General features: G+C 42.1%; 1 protein-coding gene across 13 annotated transcripts; it reads right to left on the bottom strand.

Annotated features, from left to right (window-relative positions):
- Positions 1-165: 165 nt before the first annotated feature.
- On the bottom strand, positions 166-18,395 carry TMEM183A (transmembrane protein 183A). 13 transcript variants are annotated; one of them, XR_012431660.1, is made up of 9 exons: positions 18,217-18,395; positions 17,930-18,019; positions 16,997-17,164; positions 9,967-10,126; positions 8,873-9,053; positions 7,060-7,223; positions 6,420-6,500; positions 4,065-4,220; positions 166-2,165 (listed from the first exon to the last, which is right to left on the bottom strand). XR_012431660.1 is itself a non-coding variant. In XM_005540472.5 (8 exons), exons 1-8 carry the CDS (start codon positions 18,323-18,325, stop codon positions 1,980-1,982), a joined length of 1,131 nt encoding a protein of 376 aa, XP_005540529.1. In that variant the 5' UTR covers positions 18,326-18,395; the 3' UTR covers positions 166-1,979. The 13 variants fall into 13 exon arrangements, 6 of the variants coding, with proteins under 6 accessions (XP_005540529.1, XP_045251048.1, XP_005540530.1 ...); XR_012431658.1 differs by having other exon boundaries at positions 7,060-7,220; XR_012431661.1 differs by having other exon boundaries at positions 9,967-10,123.
- Positions 18,396-20,001: the final 1,606 nt, after the last annotated feature.

Below are 20,001 nucleotides of genomic sequence, written 5' to 3'. Positions count from 1 at the left end.
ACTCAGTCAATGCAGAGGAAGGCTGAAGCCAAGATACACTGATAACACATTTTACCAAGTGTTTGTCAATATTATGCTGAGAGAAGAGAGCTGAGGCAGTATCTAGTACTGTATCTGTCACTGTACCATGGAATTTGACACAAAAAACTCAGAGCTGAGTCAGAATACAATTATTAAGCCAAATTTATTTCACCCCCTTTTTAAAGGTACTCCTAAGCGGGGAACAATGCACCAAGACACTCCTGCTCCATGGCATCTTTAGTTCAGGCAACCAGGCAGGGACTGTGCTGCTCTCCTCCTGCCTCAAAGAGGCAACTTTTCATCGTAGAGATCTGCAAAGTGCTCATTGTCCTTAGGCTTTTTGTCTGTTATCACTTAAATGCCCAAATTCTGTTTTTGACCGACCCAGGCTCACTCTTGTATTACCACCCTCAACGTGGGATAGGGTTAGCTGTTAGGAGCAAAATTAAGCAGATGCTTTCTAAGAATATTCCTGGGGAAGATGGTAAGGAAAAAAAAAACCCGCAAATTTAGCAGTTTGCCTCAAAGATTCTCCTCCACAAGATTTTCATTTTTAAAGAATATTGTCTTAATGCCCACCTCCTGGCAATATCCAGGTAATATCCAGCTCACTGGTTAATTTTGGATGTTGGAGGATGGGAGGAGAGACAAGCAGCAAGGTTTTCCTCTTAGCAAAACAGAAAAATGTTTGTGATCCTCTTCTCAGAGTACACCTGAACAACAGGAGTCATCTGAACAGGAGGACATAAGCATTTCTGCATGAAGACCAGGCTTCTGTAGGCACACAGGATGACGGCAGAAGCAGCACAGTACAGGGCAGAGCAAAGTCGCTAAGTGCTTATGGTTCAAGAGGCTGGTTTCAACATGCAATGCATTTTGTTAATGACATTTTAGCATAATAAATGCCTTTCTAACAGTTCAATGAAAGTGTCACTATCCTTCCTGAAATAGCTTTCTTGGTTTTACATTTCACTTAGAAATAACATATTTAAAATATCATTTCATCAATCTTCTATACTTTTTCGGCTGATTAGAATAAGGTATATACCACAATCAACTTTTCACTTACCCTTTTACTTTTTTTTTTTTATCTATGTACACTCTCCCTTTTACCCTTTTACCACCATCTACCACAAGAAAAATGAGACTCATCTTTTTAAATCGTGGTATAACAAAAAGACCTGGGTCAGAATCCTGGCTCTGCCTTTACTGGTGTTATAGGTATAATCACTAATTCTGCTTTCTCAACCATAAAATGGGAATAATACCACCTACCTTGCAAGACTGTAAGAAGTTGAGATACTATGTAAAGTTCCTAGTATAGTACCAAGGGTATAAAGTCATCATCATCACTATCAACCTCATGCAAGAAATACCTAAAATCCAAAACTGGCAAAAGAAAATGTATGCAATAAATATCACAAATTATTTTTTTAAAAAGATACACAAGTCAATCTGGTAAGATTCTGAAAACCCTGTCACCTGCTTTATTTCTGAAGAAGGGTAAAGGGAGAAGGGAAAATATTCACTTGAATTTGAGGGGCAGCTAAACTGGAAGCAACAATTTCAGGCCTCTAAGGTTCCTCTAATCCATAAGGGAATGCTGAAACTTCCTTGTTTGGAGATTCAAAGAGTTTAATTTTTCCCTAGAGCAAGATCAACAATTTTCACTGGGATAAAAGAATAAAGAACAAACTCAATAGCACCAAATGGGGTTTTAACACAGAAAACAGGGCCACTCCTTTTAAATGCAAATTTTTACATTAAAATATGTTTATAAATCATAGTAGTTGTTCTTCCTCTTGATTCAACATTTCTCCCTCCCCTAACAGGAGCCCTAGAACCTGAAGAGCATGTACATTACTAACCAGATATACAATCCAGCCGCCCCGTCCAAACTGGAATCTGATTACTAATGGACTAGACTCAGGGCTGCCCCAAGGGATAGGCAGCAGTAACTATGCTCTCAGGGAGAATGGGTACTGAGGGTGCCACCAGTCAAAGAGCCGAACGCTGTGCACTGGGTCCAGGATGACTTGCACACCCTGCTCACTGCGCAGTTTCCGACCACCATGGACAGGGGAATCTTGGAACACCAGTCTCACTCGATGATGCCGCATGTCCGTGCTCACATTGATAGTAAACTGAAATGGAAAAGCAGATTCAGTATCCAACTTACACAACCTTGGTTTCCAACAGCTCACTCCGAAATGAAATAGTCCACACTAATTTACACTGGCTACGTCACAAGATTAATCTCTAAATTATAACACGAACATCTTTTTTTTTTTTTTTTTTTTTTTTTGAGAAAGGACCTCGTTCTGTTGCCCAGGCTGTAGTGCAGTGATGTGATCTTGGCTCGCTGCAACCTCCACCTCCCGGGATCAAACAATTCTCGTGCCTCAGCCTCCCGAGTAGCTAGGAATACAGGTGTGCACCACCATGACCAGCTAATTTTTGTATTTTTAGTAGAGACAGTGTTTTGCCACGTTGGCCAGGCTGGTCTCAAACTCCTGACCTCAGGTGATCTTCCCACCTCAGCCTCCCAAAGTGCTGGGATTACAGGAGTGAGCCACCACACCCAGCCAACCTTTAAAGATACAAAAAATTAAGGACAATATTATAAGGCCTTCTCAGCTTCACGTTTAAACTATGCTAAAGAAAGCCTCACTAATGAGCACTTTGGAAGGCCAAGACAGGCAGATCGTCTGAGGTCAGGAGTTTGAGACCAGCCTGACCAAACCCCATTTCTACTAAAAATACAAAAATTAGCTGGGTGTGGTGGCGGGCACCTGTAATCCCAGCTACTTCGGAGGCAGAGGCAGGAGAATCCCTTGAAACCGAGAGACAGAGGTTGCGGTGAGCCGAGACTGCGCACCATGGCACTCCAGCCTGGACTACAAAGCAAGACTCTTGTCTCAAAAAAAAAAAAAACTGCATATATGACACAATCTCAATTATACAAAATTATTTAAGACAGAGTACGTACATATTAACAGACACATTAAGAGAACAGTTCCCAAAAGATAAACTGCAGTTATAGGATAGTGAAAGTCTAAGTCACCTTTACTTTGTCAGTATATTTATGTATTATTTAAAGTCATTTACCATTAAAAAAAAAGTTACTTTCATTGTGGAAGGGTTACCTCATGTATCTCTGAATGTAAGCCTAAGATACAGAGAAGACAAATTACATGAACTCTCCAGCTGCCAAGCCAATGAAAAAATTTTAAAACCTGGAAAAATATGCCAGAGGCACATACATTGTTTACTAATTACTGGCCAAGCCTTGAACAGTGATAATATCACACAAAGGACAGAGCTGAGCCGGTCACTCTATATTTTAATATCTCATTTGTAACCCCTTATGCATGCCTCAAGGTCCTGACATACAGTGCTCATGTATATATCTCATCATTCTTCCTAATAGGATAATGTTTCTCAATCATTAATGACCACTACACATGAAAATGCAAAAACATTCCCTTTCCTACAATGAAGAAAAGAAGGTAAAATATTCTCAGATATAATTAACGTCTCCACAAATCTGTCTGTTGCTAATATACAGGACTGATTTCAAACTTTTTTTTTTTTTAAGATACTTTCCTTCATGGTTAAACTCACAAATATCCTTCAAACCTCAGATATAGCAAAAGTCTATAAAAAAGCTGAAGGCAGTGGCTCACACCTATAATTTCAGCACTTGGGAGGCCGACGTGGAAGAACTGCTTGAGACTAGGAGTCTGAGACCAGCCTCAGCAACGCTGTGAGACACCCATTGCAACAAAAAATAAAAATTAGCCAGGGATGGTGGTGCGCATGTGTAGTCCTAACTACTTGGGAGGCTGAAGCAAGAGGATAGCTTAAGCCCAGGAGTTTTAGGTTGCAGTGAGCGATGATTCTATCACTGCACTTCAGCCTGAGTGACAGAGTGAGACCATGTCTCTTTAAAAAAAAAAAAAAAAAAGAGCTGTGGTTCACCTCCTTTCAGAATAAAAAACAAAAAAAAAGAGCTGAGAATGACATCCTGAGTCCCTACTTACCAGAGTAAATATCATTCCCATGACAATCGGAATAAAGATGAAATTGAGGGTCGTGACCTGCAGTAGGCAGCAGTCCTGGTCTGGATTGGTATGAACATCTTCGTACTGAACGGGAGGCTGCAATCCTCCTGTACACTTGCTCTTTAACCTAGGGGACTAAAGAGAACTAAGAATTAACCCAATGGCTTAGAAGAAATGTATATGGCTCTAAGAGTCTACCAAAGAAAATCCTATGGCTCAACTAAAGCTAGTGAGATACATTTTTCCGTTATCTCCTCTCTCTTTATATATGTTTCTATACAGAGATCAAAGAAAATCTACCCTTTGAAAGAAGGGGAAATACATTTGGATGAGCGGGTTTATACTTCATTTAGATGGTATCCCTTGCCATCTGACAAGAAATGGAAACTTACAGCCTCTACCAGAGGTTCTACAATGTTTGAAAGATTGCAAATTCCTTGTAACTTGTCAGACTCCAAAGAACATCTGCTGTACAAAAGGGAAGGAAGCAGAAGTGGCCACCTAATTCCAGACCCCATAAAACAAAGGAATCACAAGTCTCGGAACTAAAGGAAATCTCAGCATTCACTTTCCTGCAGTAATCCTACTGTCTGCTTCTAGTCACATTTCACCACTGCTAAGACTGCCTCTCAATTCCTTCTCAGAAAGGTCTATGGTGGACTTACTACCAATGTCTAATGAATACCACAGACTGTGCAGATCTTATCAAATGCAAAATATGAGAACTAAAATTCTTCCCCAGAACCATGTTTTTGAAATAAATCAGTAAGAAAATAAGGTTTACTTTAACTACAAACTTATCTGTAACCCACCTGCCATCACGTGAGGAATAATAGTATTTGTGTCTCATCAGTGAGACACTAAGTAGAGGAGACAAGTGAAAACACCTCCCTTCCCACCTCACCCCCGCACCCCCCACCCCACCCCACTCCATGTGTTTTCACCTGTCTCCTCTACTGAGAAATGGGTTTATGGGTTTCTATAAACCGATTGCCATATCTGCTCATAATTCCACATAAGAATATAGGGTGATCATAATTACACCTAATAATACAGCTGTCCTTTGAGTAATACTGTCACTGTTCAAGGCTTGGCCAGTAATCAGATTAGTAAACAATGTGTGTGCCTCTGGCATAATTTTTCCAGGTTTTAAAAAATTTTCATTGGCTTGGCAACTGGAGTTCATGTAATTTGTCTTCTGTCTCTTAGGCTTACATTCAGAGATACATGAGGCTTCCCCCTCCATAATGAAAGCTTTTTTCAATGGTAAATAAGTTTAAATAATACATAAATATATTGACAAAGTAAAGGTGACTTAAGACTTCTGCTATCCTGTAATGGCAATTAATCTTTTGGGAACTATTCTTTTAATATGTTCTCTCAACATTTATACGTCACTCGTAAATAATTCAGCATATACTTACATATAACCACATTATCATTATCACCCATAAGAAAATTAACAATTATTTCATATTATCCATAGCACATTCTGATTTCCTAAATTGCCCCAAAATGTCTTTTATAGCTTTGTTCACTTATCCAGGATCCACTCAAGATTTACTCTTTGCAGTAGGTTGTTATCCTTGTCTTTCAATACAACATAGTTTTTGTTTTCATGGCATTTCGGGTTGAGTATCCTTTATTCGAAATGCTTAGGGCCAGAAGTGTTCCCGATTTTTTCAGATTTTGGAATATTTGCATTATACCAGTTGAGCATCTGAAATCCACAACCCCAAAATCCAAAATGCTCCAAAAGGCATTTTCTTTGAGCATCATGTTGGCACTCAGAAAGTTTCAGATTATGAGGCATTTCAGATTTTGGATTTTTGGGCTATATACTGTTTGATTTTAGTAAGGCAATTTCATGTCCAGTGTTATGATTTGAACGTTTATGTCTCCTCCAAAATTCATGTGGACACCTAATCTCCAACACAACAGTATTAAGAGGTAGGGCCTTTAGGAGGTGACCTACTGGGGAGGCCCTCCCTCATGAATGGGATTAAAGCCTTTGTAAGAGAGTCTCCACACTAAGTTCAGCCCCTTTTGGCATTCCACTTTCCACCATGTGAGGACAAAGTGTTCCTTCCCTCTGAAGGACACAATCAGACACTATCTTGGAAGCAAAGGGACCAGGCCCTCACCAAACACCAAACCTGCAAAGAATTTGGACTTCCCAGTCGTCAGAACTGTGAAGAAATAAAGTTCTGTTCTTTTTTTAAGTTACCCAGAGTCTGTGGTACTGTTATAGCCGCACAAACAGACTAAGAAAGATATCTAGGAAAATCTCTTAGAACAAGATGTTATCTGAAAAACAAAGAGAAGACCACATACCTGTTTTTTGAACTTGAAGTTGAATTCCCACATTGGTTCCTGTCTGTTCCCAACAATCTTTCTGCACCAGAAAAGTAAGCACTATAAGAAAGTAAAAATAAAATAAACCAAGAAAAAGAAAAAGAAAAAAATCAAAATACACTTATCAAAATAATCAGCAAAAACCTTTCTGTTTGACAGCTCTAAAGCCAGCCACAGTCCCAATGCTGAGATTTTACTTTGGCACAGATAGACTCCCAAGTTGACACTGGTTCAACATAAAAACAGACAATCCCAGGGCTGTTCAATAAGGAGAGGAGGGACCAATATAAGTCAACCTCAGAGGTTACTGACATCAACCCCTACTGTTCTTATCTTCAAAGACAGAAACGTGGTATCTAGAAACTGGGGCATCCTCTCTGATTCAGCAGGCTAATCCTCTACATTAAAATGTAAGGAGAGCCAGCAGCCACCAGGCAAGATGATACAAGGCCATAAGGTAGGCAGAGAGGCTGGCCCTATAATAGAAGCAAACTGCTCAGGACCCTCTGGGAGCAGACAGCCAGTAAGGAAACTACAGAGCTAGGCTGAATTCTGTCTAGAATAAGCCCCTCAGTGAAAGCCAGGCTACAGCTAGGGTTAAGCACAAGAAGTGAAGTACCTCCCAGGGGATAAGGGGTGGGTCGTCCGCCGTGCCAGCTGTCCTGCCCTTCAGACATGCCCTGTACGTCCTGCTGTTCCATCAAAATTAATGGGCTTGGCTTTAAGGGGAAAACACTTCTGCTGCCATCACAACGGCTCCAGTGTCCCACACAAGCTATGCTACTGAAAAGAGAGAGAGGGGGAATCAAATACGAAAAGCTGGAGTCCAGGAACATGGGACAACTTCCTTTAGGCATGCTGGCAACTCCCTGAATGCCACGCAATCATGGGTATACAAGTGGCAAGGCCAAGCATGGGACACCTGCCACTGCAGGCCCCACACCCTCTTCAGAAGATCTCTAACAAGGCACAAAAGCAGCAGCCAGATGGCCTGGGCTTACTATCTGGATTAAGACCTTAGTTTTCATTCTACTTTGGCTTTTTACAGTCACTTTAAAAAAATTAATAGACAATGATAAGAATATGAAGATAGGGGTATTTTAGAATTTAGGCAGTAGCACTTGCATTGTGCACTGGAGCCGCTAAGATGTGTCAAGCATGAGGAGTTTGCCCAATGCTGCTCTGCTCCCAGCAATTGATTCACTCCTGGCATGGCTAACTTTCGGATGATCCCCACACTCACCACAGTTAATATGATACTATCAAATGTTTTGGGGGAAAGGGACACTGTAAATGTGAGAAGATACACTGTCCACTCATATTACAGGCAGAAGCAGCTGCTGGGTGAAATCCTACTCTCCTGGCATTCTACTCCTTCTCTAAATCCACCAGTTAGCATGATATTAAATTGAGCTCAGCCAATGGCCCTGACCACCTCAGTTTACAAGGCTGGGGGGAACCTCGATAATCTTGAAATCAATAGTACCCTTTTAATTAATATGTATCAGGTAGAATGGGATCACCCTAGAGCTAAACTGGGGGAGAAGAATCATTATATAAAGTCCAATACCATAAAAACAAACTACAAGAGAATGGGAAATGCTATGGAACATCAGATTTGAGGTAGGAACAGAGTAACCTTGTTTGGCAAAGATGATTTAGTAATTTTACCAGGGAGGAGAAAAAGAGAGAATGGACCAAAGGCTAGTAGACATATTTACAAATCAGAAGAATGACAAGAGACTTGAATATAAATGTATGAATATAAAATATCAGGGAAATCCTGAGATAAAAAGAGCCTAGAACACAGAAAGAACTTGAGAGAACTAAGGTTTATGAATCAGGGTACCTTATAGTCTATGAGATGACCTACCAGAGCCTGGCAATAGCCTGGCACAGGGCACTTCCAAATGCTACAGAAGTCAAGTCTACACCAGAATCCTTTAAGAAGGTCAACAATAAAGGGGAATCCCTGATGTCAAGGTTGCATTAGAAAGAGAAAAATAGTGAGACGTTCACGTCATACCTCTGTACCGTGATTTAAAGCCCCTCTTAAAAATTACAGCATACATCTACCATTTCAGTTATGCTCTTCCTAGCCCCTACATGTACCCCTACATGTACAAAGGGGTCCAATGTACAATGTATGAAAATAAATTAAAATAAAAAGAATAAAGAATAATAATAAAATAAAAAGAATAAAGAATACACTAAAAGCACCGGAAAGCTTTAAGGTAAGTATAAGATAAGCCAGCTAGCACAGCAGAAAGGTCTTGGAGAAGTGAAATCTCTGAGCCCTGAAAGTTTACATTAGTCCCTTAGTAGCCTGGGACCTACACCCCTCCCCATCAAGGAAGTTGGAGACAAGCCATGATAACAGGCCTACCATACAAGAGTCCATTAGTCAAACCCCAACACAAATTCTCACTTACTTTGGAATTCTTTAATGTGCTGGGGGTGCTTTCTGGAATGGCTGGATTCTTGGAGATTCGAGCAGCAAATGGCTCATACATATGGTACAGAGATCGGATCACACAAGCCCGGAGACAGCGCAGCTTCTCCATTGACTCTGGTCGCAGACGCAAAGGCAGGGAAGCATCCAGCGTGTAGTGCCTGAAACATGACACATTACTCCTACCAATATGTGACCTGTCTCTCCTGCTCTAGGTCAGTCTCCTAAGACTCCTGGTCTCTGTATGAACTTTACTGCACTATTCCACTGGCCAGTAGGTAGCTTGTCCCCAGTGCTACTTGACCTCTTGGCAACTTTTACGTCTTTGCCTTGTAATCCTGCAGTTCACCATCCATTTTTAAAGTTGAAATCCTCACTTTTTTCCTGAACACAAGAGCAAACTCTGACTTGGTATCAGTATATTATGCTTTAACTGCTCAAAGAGAACCTGTCCTAGAGGAACCTATACTGGAGAAGAGCCACCAGGTTCTCCTGTCAGGTCTACAATGAGTTCTCTACTCCTTTCTACTTCAACATTCTTTCCCACCACAACCTGACAGTTTACAATTGTCACTACACTTCCACACCTAGCATCAAAAATGAGCCCTTTTACTAATCACATAATTTACCTACTCCTCACCACTACAACTATACATAAGGCTGCATAAGTACAAAAACTGTGTGATACTTAAAGACGACTAGCAAATCAAAGCAACACCTAATCCAGCTGGAAAGATGAGCAGATAGGCATCTGCAGCTTTGAACATTCTAGCTAAAATAAGCCTCTGAAGAAAAGTCAAAGACAGTTCTCTCTGGGACTTGAAGCAAGACGTTTTGCTGAAACTGGATACTGGAGTGGGGAAGGAGGCAACCACATGGAAGACAATTACCTGGATAATAAATAATATCAAATTTAAATTAGAGAGGAGCTCAAGGAGTCCAAAGCTGGGTCATGCCCAGACAACATGGAGTAGAGAAAGTGAAAAGAGGTCACCATCCAGTGAGTAGCTCCAAATCACAAACAGTAATGAAATCAGCTACACAGATAAAAGAGTGAGGTCTCTGTGGTCGCACCTTCGGTACAACCTGGTCCAAAAGGCAGCAGTGCAAGTGACAGTCCAGGCATTCTTACAAATCAGGGAAAAATTCACAATGTCCTCAGGACGGATATAGGAGGCCAGCAACAGCCAAATATCCATGGGATACTCTTCTCCTCCAGCCCCGTCCAGTTCTTCTGAAACAGAAAAAAGAATAATCTCTGATCTTCTACACACATATCTGAAGATACTCGTTCATTTCATTTCTCCCAAGGATTGCACAGTTAAGAAAATGGTTTTAAATAGGTCCACGGAAACGCTTCAAACTTATCATTTCCTGCTCATCCTAGCTGCTGGAAACTTTTACCTCCTGTTGCCCAAGTAAATAGGGTTTTGTTCTTAAGGCCTTTACTTAACAACTATTGGCAATAGCATTCTGAAGTTTTACTTTTTTTTTTGAGACAGAGTCTCACTCTGTTGCCCAGGCTGGAATGCAGTGGTACAATCTCAGCTCAGTACAACCTCCGCCTCCCAGGATCAAGCGATTCTCATGCCTCAGCCACCAGAGTAGCTAGGACTACAGGCATGCTCCACCGCACCCAGCTAATTTTTTAGTAGAGATGGGGTTTCACCATGTTGACCAGGCTGGTCTCGAACTCCTGGCCTCAAGTGATCCACCCGCCTCGGCGTCCCAAAGCCCTGGGATTACTGGCGTGAGTCACTGCACCTGGCCATCATTTTGAAGTTTCAAAAGTGCCTTTGCACACATTGTATCATTCAACTCTAATAATTCTTCAATAGAATAAGAAAAATATTATTGCACCCGTTTTACTAATAAGAAAAAAAAAACCTTGTCACTCAAAGGAAATAGAACCAAGATTTTCTGACTCCGAATTTCAGCTTTATGCTATTAAGCCCTGCTCTTGGTTTCTCTTAAGTCTCTACCCACTAAACATTTTCAGTCGGGAAAAAAACAAAATTGACTTTAGGATGGTATAGGGAGGCTGGGCACAGTGGCTCATGCCTATAATCCCAGCACTTTGGGAGGCCAAGGCAGGCGGATCACGAGGTCAAGAGATTGAGACCATCCTCATGGTGAAACTCTTGTCTCTACTAAAAATACAAAAATCAGCTGGGCATGGTGGCACATGCCTGTAATCCCAGCTACTTGGGAGGCTGAGGCAAGAGAATCGCTTGAACCGGTAGGTGGAGGTTGCAGTGAGCTGAGATGGCACTACTGCACTCCAGCCTGGGTGACAGAGTGAGATTCTATCTCAAAAAAAAAAAAAAAAAAAAGGATGGTATAAGGAAATCTCAAAGTACAAATTAAATTAAAAAAACAGATAAGTTACAGTGCATTCTCATTACACACAACTACCTGTAAACATGTTTCTTCTAGTTTCTCCTTGTTTCATTGCAAGTTTGACCTATGATCCTTGCCAGAGACACCTAGTCATTCTTTAACAACATATCCATGCTGGGTGCAATGGCTCACGCCTGTAATCCCAGTACTTTGGGAGGCCAAGGCAGGTGGATCACGAGGTCAGGAGTTCAAGATCAGCCTGGCCAAGATGGTGAAACCCCGTCTCTACTAAAACTACAAAAAAATTAGCTGGGCGTGGCGGTGGGCGCCTGTAATCCCAGCTACTTGGGAGGCTGAGGCAGAGAACTGCTTAAACCTGGGAGGCGGAGGATGCAGTGAGCCAAGATCATGCCACTGCACTCTAGTCTGGGTGACAGAGTGAAACTCCATCTCAAGGAAAAAAAAAAAAAAGTATCCCTATCTTCCCTTCTTCACTCATTAGTGTTAATTCTCCTGACCTTGATGTCTACTATACTTCTCAGGTTCAGTTAATACACATGCTCTGTAAACATAACCTGAATCTGAGCTAATCCTAACCCTAACCCTTATTTCAAACCTAGTCCTAGAACTATCCTAAAATTATCAGCTTTCTTCCTTCCTGGGGAAAAAGCCCTAACACCATCTCCCCAAAGTTGCCCCTGCTTTTCTAGCTAACTACTTCCCACAACTCTATGATTAGATCAAGTTCTTTGGCTAGGTTCTTCACAACAGAGACCCAATATGTCTAAAACATCATCTTTTCTAATTCTTATCCCTCTTATAATCTCCAGTAATCATGCAAGACTCAGTCTACCATGTCCAGGCCCCACTTTCTTCCATATTACCTCTTCTCTCTCTGAAAGAGAAGGCAAATGACAGTTAAAATTTCCTCTATTGTGGCTGACTGCAGTGGCTCGTGCCTGTAATCTCAACACTTTGAGAGGCCAAGGTGGGAGGATGGCTTGAGCCCAGGAGTTCAAGATCGGCTTGGGCAACACAGTCTCTATAAAAAAACTTAAAAATTAGCCAGCCATGCTGGTACATGCCTGTAGTCTCAGCTACTCAGGAGGCTGAGGTGCAAGGATCAATCAAGCCCAGGATGTCGAGGCTGCAGTGAGCCATGACTGCACCACTGCAATCCAGCCTGGGCAACAGAGTTTGAGTCCCTGTCTCAAAAATCCAAAACAAAAACCAAAAAAACAAACAAAAATTTCCTCTACTGAGACCCATAAGGACTTTTACAAAGCAGAGTACTATCAAAAATTTTGTCTTTAGAGACAAAATTTAGTAAACAATGAAGAACTGTCAGTGTTTTATACATAATTATTAAATGAGTTTTCAAAACGAAGTAAATAGAATCAGTATATGAAAGCTTCATGGAGGTAAGTCATGAAGGACATGAAGAATTTTGACAGGCATAGGTTAAGAGGAAAAGCATGTCAAGTGAATAAATGCTAACACGAAACCAAGGGACTCAGAAAAGCAAAACATGTGAGAACAGTAAACAGAAAAGTCTAACAAGATTTTAATGACATTGAGAAATTACTGTTAAGTCTTTTAGATGTGATAATGGTATTTTAAAAAAGATAACTACTAAGATATTTACAGAGATGATGATGGTATATCTGGAAATTGTTTCAAAATAACCCAGCGTGTGTGTGTGTGTGTGTGTGTGTGTGTGTGTGTGTGTGTGTGTGTTGGGGTGGGGGAGTAATGGCTGAAGTAAAAATGGCCAGCGTGTGTGTGTGTGTGTGTGTGTGTGTGTGTGTTGGGGTGGGGGAGTAATGGCTGAAGTAAAAATGGCCAGCGTGTGTGTGTGTGTGTGTGTGTGTGTGTGTGTTGGGGTGGGGGAGTAATGGCTGAAGTAAAAATGGCCAGCGTGTGTGTGTGTGTGTGTGTGTGTGTGTGTGTGTGTTGGGGTGGGGGAGTAATGGCTGAAGTAAAAATGGCCGTGAATTGATAGCATATAAAAACAAAATGGTAATTTAAAAAAGAAAGAGAAAAAAAACTTTTTTTTTTTTTTTTGAGACGGAGTCTGGCTCTGTCACCCAGGCTGGAGTGCAGTGGCTGGATCTCAGCTCACTGCAAGCTCCGCCTCCTGGGTTCACGCCATTCTCCTGCCTCAGCCTCTCAAGTAGCTGGGACTACAGGCACCCGCCACCTCGCCCGGCTAATTTTTTGTATTTTTTAGTAGAGATGAAAAAAAAAAACTTTTTAATAGCCATGAGTTGATCACTGTTGAAGCTGGGTTAATAGTTATATGGAGTTATAATCAGACTATTCTCTCTTCTTCTACATGTGTCATTAAAAAAAAGGCTTTTTAAAAAAAGAAGAAAAATACATTACACCTGCTAAAATAATAAAATAAAAAGAAATCTAAAAAGAAAAAAAAAAAGACCAGTCTGATGGAATGGAGAACCCTAACGGAGGTAAAGTAGAATAAGGAAGTAAAATATGAATTATGGTTAAGAGCCTGTAAGCCACAAATCATATATCTGGTAAGTGACTGGTAATCTGAATAGATAAAGAAGTCTTACAATTCAGTATTAAAAAGACAGCTGGGTGCGGTGGCTCACATCTGTAAACCCAACACTTTGGGAGGCCGAGGCAGGTGGATCACCTGAGGTCTGAAGTTCGAGATCGAGACCAGCCTGACCAGTATGGAGAAATCCCATCTCTATTAAAAATACAAAAAATTAGCTGGGCATGGTGGCGCATGCCTGTAATCCCAGCTACTCGGGAGGCTGAGGCAGGGGAATTGCTTGAACCTGGGCAGCAGAGGTTGCGGTGAGCCGAGATCACGCCATTGCACTCCAGCCTGGTCAACAAGAGCGAAACTCCATCTCAAAAAATTTTTTAAAAAATAATAAGATAATCCAATTTAAAATGGGCAAATATCATTAGCCATAGGGAAATGCAAATCAAAACCACAAGGAGACAAATACTAATCCACATTCACTATAATTTAAAAAGTCAGACAATAATAAGTGTTGGTAAGGATGTAGAGAAACTGCAACTCTTATATACTGCTGGTGGAAATATAAAACGATGCACACACTTTGGAAAATGGTTTGGCAATTCCTCAAAAAGTTAAACAGAGAGTTTCTGTATAATACAGCAATTTCACTCCTATCTAACCAAAAATGAAAAAACCTACGTCCACAGAAAAATTCGTCCATGAATGTTCATAGCAGCAAACAAAAAGGAATAAAAAAGAATGAGATACTGATACATGCATAGTATGGATGAACCTTGAGAACATTATGCTAAATGAAAGAAGCTACATGCAAAAGACTATATATTGTATGATTCCATTTACACGAAGTGTCAGAATAGGTGAATCTGTAGAGACAGAAAGTAGATTAGTGGTTTCCAAGGACTGGAGGAGGGTTTAGAATGAGAAGGGATGCTAATAAGTATGGGGTTTCTTTTTAGAGTAATGGAAATGTTCTAAACTTAGACCATGTTGATGGTTGCACAACTCTGTGAATATGCTAAAACCACTGAATTGTACACTTTAAAGGAATAAATTTTATCTCAATTTTTTCTTAAGTCTAAGCCATTCTGTGGAACAAGTCCAAAACAAGATAAATCCCTAATAGAATGGTGATAAGTAGCAAGTTTTTTTTGTTGTTTTTTGTTTTTTTTTTGAGACGGAGTCTCGCTCTGTTGCCCAGGCTGGAGTGCAATGGCCAGATCTCAGCTCACTGCAAGCTCCGCCTCCCGGGTTTACGCCATTCTCCTGCCTCAGCCTCCGGAGTAGCTGGGACTATAGGCGCCCGCCACCTCGCCCGGCTAGTTTTTTGTATTTTTTTAGTAGAGACGGGGTTTCACCGGGTTAGCCAGGATGGTCTCGATCTCCTGACCTCGTGATCCGCCCGTCTCGGCCTCCCATAGTGCTGGGATTACAGGCTTGAGCCACCGCGCCCGGCCAAGTAGCAACTTTTAAGTTAAAAATTAAGGACAAATAAGTATGAAGAATGTCAATACTGGCTGAGTATCCCTCATCAGAAACGCTCAGGACCAGAAGTGTTTCAGATTTTGGCTTTTTCCGCATTTTGGAATATCCTGACTGTACTTATTGGTTGAGCAGCCCTAATCAAAAATCAGAAATCCGAAGTGCTCCAATAAGCATTTCCTTTTAGCATCATGTCAGTGCTCCAAAAATTTCAAATTTTGGAGCTTTTCAGATTTGGAATGCTCAACCTGTATTAATTTTTGGATCCTGAAAAAGAGGAATATGACTAACAATAACTGGAGTAATTCCAAAGTAATCATACCATTAATTTCATTAACTTATTACTTCAATATACTTTAACAAATAAAAATATCTATTATCTGATTCTCAGGTACAGGTGAAAGTACTGGTAAATCTGAGACCAAAAATACATACATCATTTATTATTATGATGATTTTTTTTTTTTGAGACAGAGTCTCACTCTGTCACCAGGCTGGAGTGTAGTGGCACAATGTGATGGCTCACTCTAACCTCCGCCTCCCAGGATCAAGCAATTCTCCTGCCTCAGCCTCCCGAGTAGTTGGGACTACAGGTGCACACCATCACACCCAGCTAATGTTTGTATTTTTAGTAGAGACAGGGTTTCACCATATTGGCCAAGCTGGTCTCAAACTCCTGACCTTGTGATCTGCCCACCTCGGCCTCCCAAAGGGCTGGGATTACAGGTGTGAGCCACTGCGCCCAGTCTCACTATTTCACCTAAACGCAGCTGATCATCAGAACCACTTTAGCTTTAATAATTCTGGGCTAAGCATGGTAGCTTATGCCTATAATCCCAGCACTTTGGGAGGCCGAGGTGGGTGGACTGCTTGAGCCCAGGAGCTCAAAACCAACCTAAGCAACATAGTGAGACCCCCGTCTCTACAAAAAATAGAAAAAATTAGCAGGCATGATGACATAGCACCTGTAGTCCCAGCTACTCAAAAGATGGGTGAATCACTTAAGCCCGGGAAGTCAAGGCTGCAGTGTGCCATGATCTTGCCACTACACTCCAGCCTGGGCAAGAGAGCAAAACCTTGTCTCAAAAAAAAAAAATTCTGAGTTCCATCCCAAGAGATTCTGACTCATTAAGTCTGGAGGAAAACCCAGAATCTGAATGATGGTTTGGCACATTATATACCATCAGTTTACTATTCTTTGCTTCATTTGTGTACATTTCATTGCCATTAGGATATTTAAAAAATCACCTACTTTTCTATTTCCCACAGTAGTTACTAGACATGAAGCAGACATTACTAATTGTAGAGCACTTAAAAGCCCATGATAATGTCTATGTTTGTGTGTAACAAAACTTGTAACATAAAATCCACATATTTGGGAAAACATTTTTTGGTTACATCTCTGCTTCCTTACAGTAACATTCAGAAATCCAGAAATGCAAAGGCCTTTTATTTCCACATTGCCATGTGGGTTTTTAACCTGATAATAACATGTTCTCAATGAAGGGCTACTATAGTCCAGTTCACAGTTCCAGAACTCTACAACACATACTAATCTCTTTCCCTCTCGAATTCAGACAAAAGAAAAAAGAAAGCCCAAGTGTATTAAATCCTGTCCCACTACCAAGGTTCTTGTGGAGAGCCAAGTTTTCTTCAAACTCTCCTGGTATCACCTCTTATACCTCCTCCTGTGCTACCGGGAAAGTAACATCTTCAATTTGTCGCCACAGGCAGGTCTAATAAACCAAAAGAGAGCAAGCTCCATACCTTTGTGCCTCTTGCTTTTCTTTTTTCTGGAGACAGTTCTCTCATGGATGCTTTCCTCCTGGGCATCCATCTCATCACTGCTGTCGATGATGTCACAGGGCTCACCAGCCCCAGAAAGAGCTTCCTCTGCAGGAACCTGAGAGGCTTCCAAGCCACAAAGAGATTTTACTAGAAGAAAATAAGAGAAGAATGAGATGGCACACAGCTCCACCCAGAAATACAAACAACTTAGCCAAGGTATCAGCATCCATTCAGGAAAGGGGGGATAAAAACATCGTGAGAGAGAAAAGTGAGAATCTATCACCAAAAAAAATAAAGATTTTAGTATTTTAAATACAAAAAAGAAAGGAAAGTAATGGGCAAACTGACTCCAAAGTTGCAGAAACTCCTTTTTTCAGCCCTGAAGAAAAAAGGTGTGCACAATTTTTCCACTATAAACCCTGCAAGATACAAGATGATTTGTATTCTCTTAAGTTCTACAGAGAAATGTTTGAGACAAATTGAATCCAATTTAGCCCTGGTCCTGAGCTGGAGGCAGTAGGTGTCATAAAATACAAGTCTCAGCCCCATGAGTGAACAGACTGAAAGCAAGAGAAACACCGAAAAGGAAAAGAACACTCCAAGGTTATTAAACAAGGAAGCAAACTGCAGAGTAAAATATATGTGAACTACAGCAAAGAGATTACCCAAGAACAATGCAGTGGAAACTAGAGTATGCAAACATGTTTTTAAATGCAAAGAAAGAAAGAAAATACTTCTGCTGCAGAAACTGCTACTCTTGACTAATCCTCCTCCGCCCCCAATATATAAGTTAACATTGACAAGAGCAAACACGGTTACAGGAAGACGACTGAAGGATTGCAAGAAAAACAAAATAAAATGCCTAGTTCTGTCTTCGCGGCATGAGTCTTTAAAGGCTCGCGCAAAGCTTACCTTCCTGCTGAACAGCGTTGGCTACCGCTTTCTTGACTCGTCCAGACCTCACGACCGCCGGATCCGAGTTGGCGTAATCCGCCACGGTCACTGCAACACAGCACCAACCCTCAAGGAAGAGGCCTTCTCTCGTCAGCGTCTTCCCCGCCAAAGACCTCCTCCTCGCTGCAGGCCCCCGGACCAAGCCGCCCTCCAGCTGCGGACAGACGCGCTCACCTCCGCACGGTACAGCCCCCTCCCAGCCGCCAGCCCCAAAATGTTTCGGCGCCCCTGCCCCCCTAACCTACCTCGGCCGGAACAGGCGTCGTGGGCCCGGAACTTGAGTCGCTTTCCTCTCTTGGGCATGGCGACCGTATCCGGGCGAGGCCTGCCTAGCGGGCCGGGCCCCCGGGCCATGTCTCCGGCCGGAGAGCCGGCCACGGGAGCCGCAGGCCAGCTCCGCCCGGCTCCGCGGCCATCCCACACCGGAGGCCGCTAACTCTCGCGAGAACATAGGTCCGGGGTCCGAGTCGCTTTGGCGGACGACGCCGCTCTACGCGAACCAATCATCGCCAGGTGCAAGGGTACGTCATCATTCGGCACCCGCGAAGCAAGCTGGGTCCGGGTTCCAGGTAGAGAGACAGCTGTTGTGCTGGGTGGTGTCGGGTATTGCCGTAACTCGTGTGAGACGAACGGTGTTTCAGACCCGGAGCCCACACCTGTGTTGATTAGAATTGAGAGTTTACATCCTGGTCTCTGGGATTCTTCATAGTAACTCCTCTGTCCACACTCCAGGTCCACGTCAGCACCAAAATGCGTATACACTGTCATCTTCGTGCTCTATCTCGGACCACAGAGACTGAGCGCCTGCTAGTCCAACATAGGTTTGTAAGAGTCTTCACTCTGTGTTACGAAAGCTATAAATAAATTTCTGAATTCTCAAAATAGGAGGAGTTCTTCAAAGTTTCCAATCTATCACCATGTAAGGTTAGCCGAGAGAAAGGACGAGAGAGAGACCCGCGATCAGGCGAGGAAGTTTATTAACTTGCCGGCTGCTACACGACAGACAGAGGAGGCACCCCTGAGCTTACAAAATGAGGGTTTTATATGGGGGAAAGAGACCCTGGGGTTGTTTGCTGGTTAATTTTGCCACATATTACCTTGTGACGTTTATTACAGGAGGGTGTAGGTAAAATTTGTTTATGCTTCCCACCGCCTCCCCGTGCGGTCCGGATGGTTTGTAATTGGGGTTTATTGCAGCAAGGTCTGATAAGTGAAGTCTGCTGGCTTCGTAAGGGCTTAGAAGTGTAAAGAGGCTTGGGGGAGGAAAAGAGTTGTAGAGCATTAGGGGGAGGGGTGGACAGCACGGAAGGGTTTGGGGGAAGTGTCGGCAGTACCAAGAAGCTTTTTGGGCAGTTTGTTCCTAACACACCGTCCCTCCAAAAAACTACTAGAAGCATCCATGAAAAACTATCGCAGAGGCAAGAAGGTCACTTGAGTCCGGGAGGTCGAGGCTGCAGTGGGCCATTATTGTGCCACTGCACTCCAGCCTGGGCGACAGAGCGAGAACCTGCCTCAAAAAAAGAGGAAAAAAAGAAAAAATAACGTCTTTCCTTTGTGTTGAGACAAAAGCGAGTCACTGAGTGAAGGTTACAGAACTGTAAGGGAGCAGGACCCTGGGTTGCTTCCTTGTCAGTGATGCTTACTGTATCACCACGACGAATAAGAAGTTATTTGGTGTCCTAAGTGATTCTCCTTTATCCTTCTAACTTCCTTGCAGCTCCTAAAGGCTGATTATCCCTAGCTTGGGAAACTTAAGACCCAGGCATCCAATCCGCTGGATCTACCAGAGAGTGTCTTATATTCAGTCTAACCAGCGAGCACAAAGTTCTTTAGGAGAAAAACCTCAGGCCTTTTACTAACATTATGTAACAGACTACCACCAGGGTCGTGCTAATAGGCTTGAATCAATTAGGAATTAAAATTGAAGCTGAAAATAATTGATTACAATTGTGAAATATTCAAATTTAATTTATCTAAGGTTACAACATGAAACAAATGTCTAATAAACTGTTAACAAAAGAAAATTATTT

The sequence above is a fragment of the Macaca fascicularis genome, chromosome 1 (genome assembly GCF_037993035.2).
Source record: "Macaca fascicularis isolate 582-1 chromosome 1, T2T-MFA8v1.1".
In the NCBI taxonomy this organism is placed as follows: Eukaryota; Metazoa; Chordata; class Mammalia; order Primates; family Cercopithecidae; genus Macaca; species Macaca fascicularis.
Note: the sequence above shows the minus strand (reverse complement) of the source record. Positions and strands in the feature narration are given on the sequence as shown.

What these genes read in the sequence shown, in the direction of transcription:
- TMEM183A (XM_005540472.5), bottom strand. Translation starts at nt 18,325, where the DNA reads ATGGCCCGGGGGCCCGGCCCGCTAGGCAGGCCTCGCCCGGATACGGTC. An exon ending in GAAAAGCAAGAGGCACAAAG is followed by an intron (nt 10,127 to 16,996) that starts GTATGGAGCTTG and finishes TTTCTGTTTCAG; the next exon opens with AAGAACTGGACGGGGCTGGA. An exon ending in ACTTCAAGTTCAAAAAACAG is followed by an intron (nt 4,221 to 6,419) that starts GTATGTGGTCTT and finishes AGTTCTCTTTAG; the next exon opens with TCCCCTAGGTTAAAGAGCAA.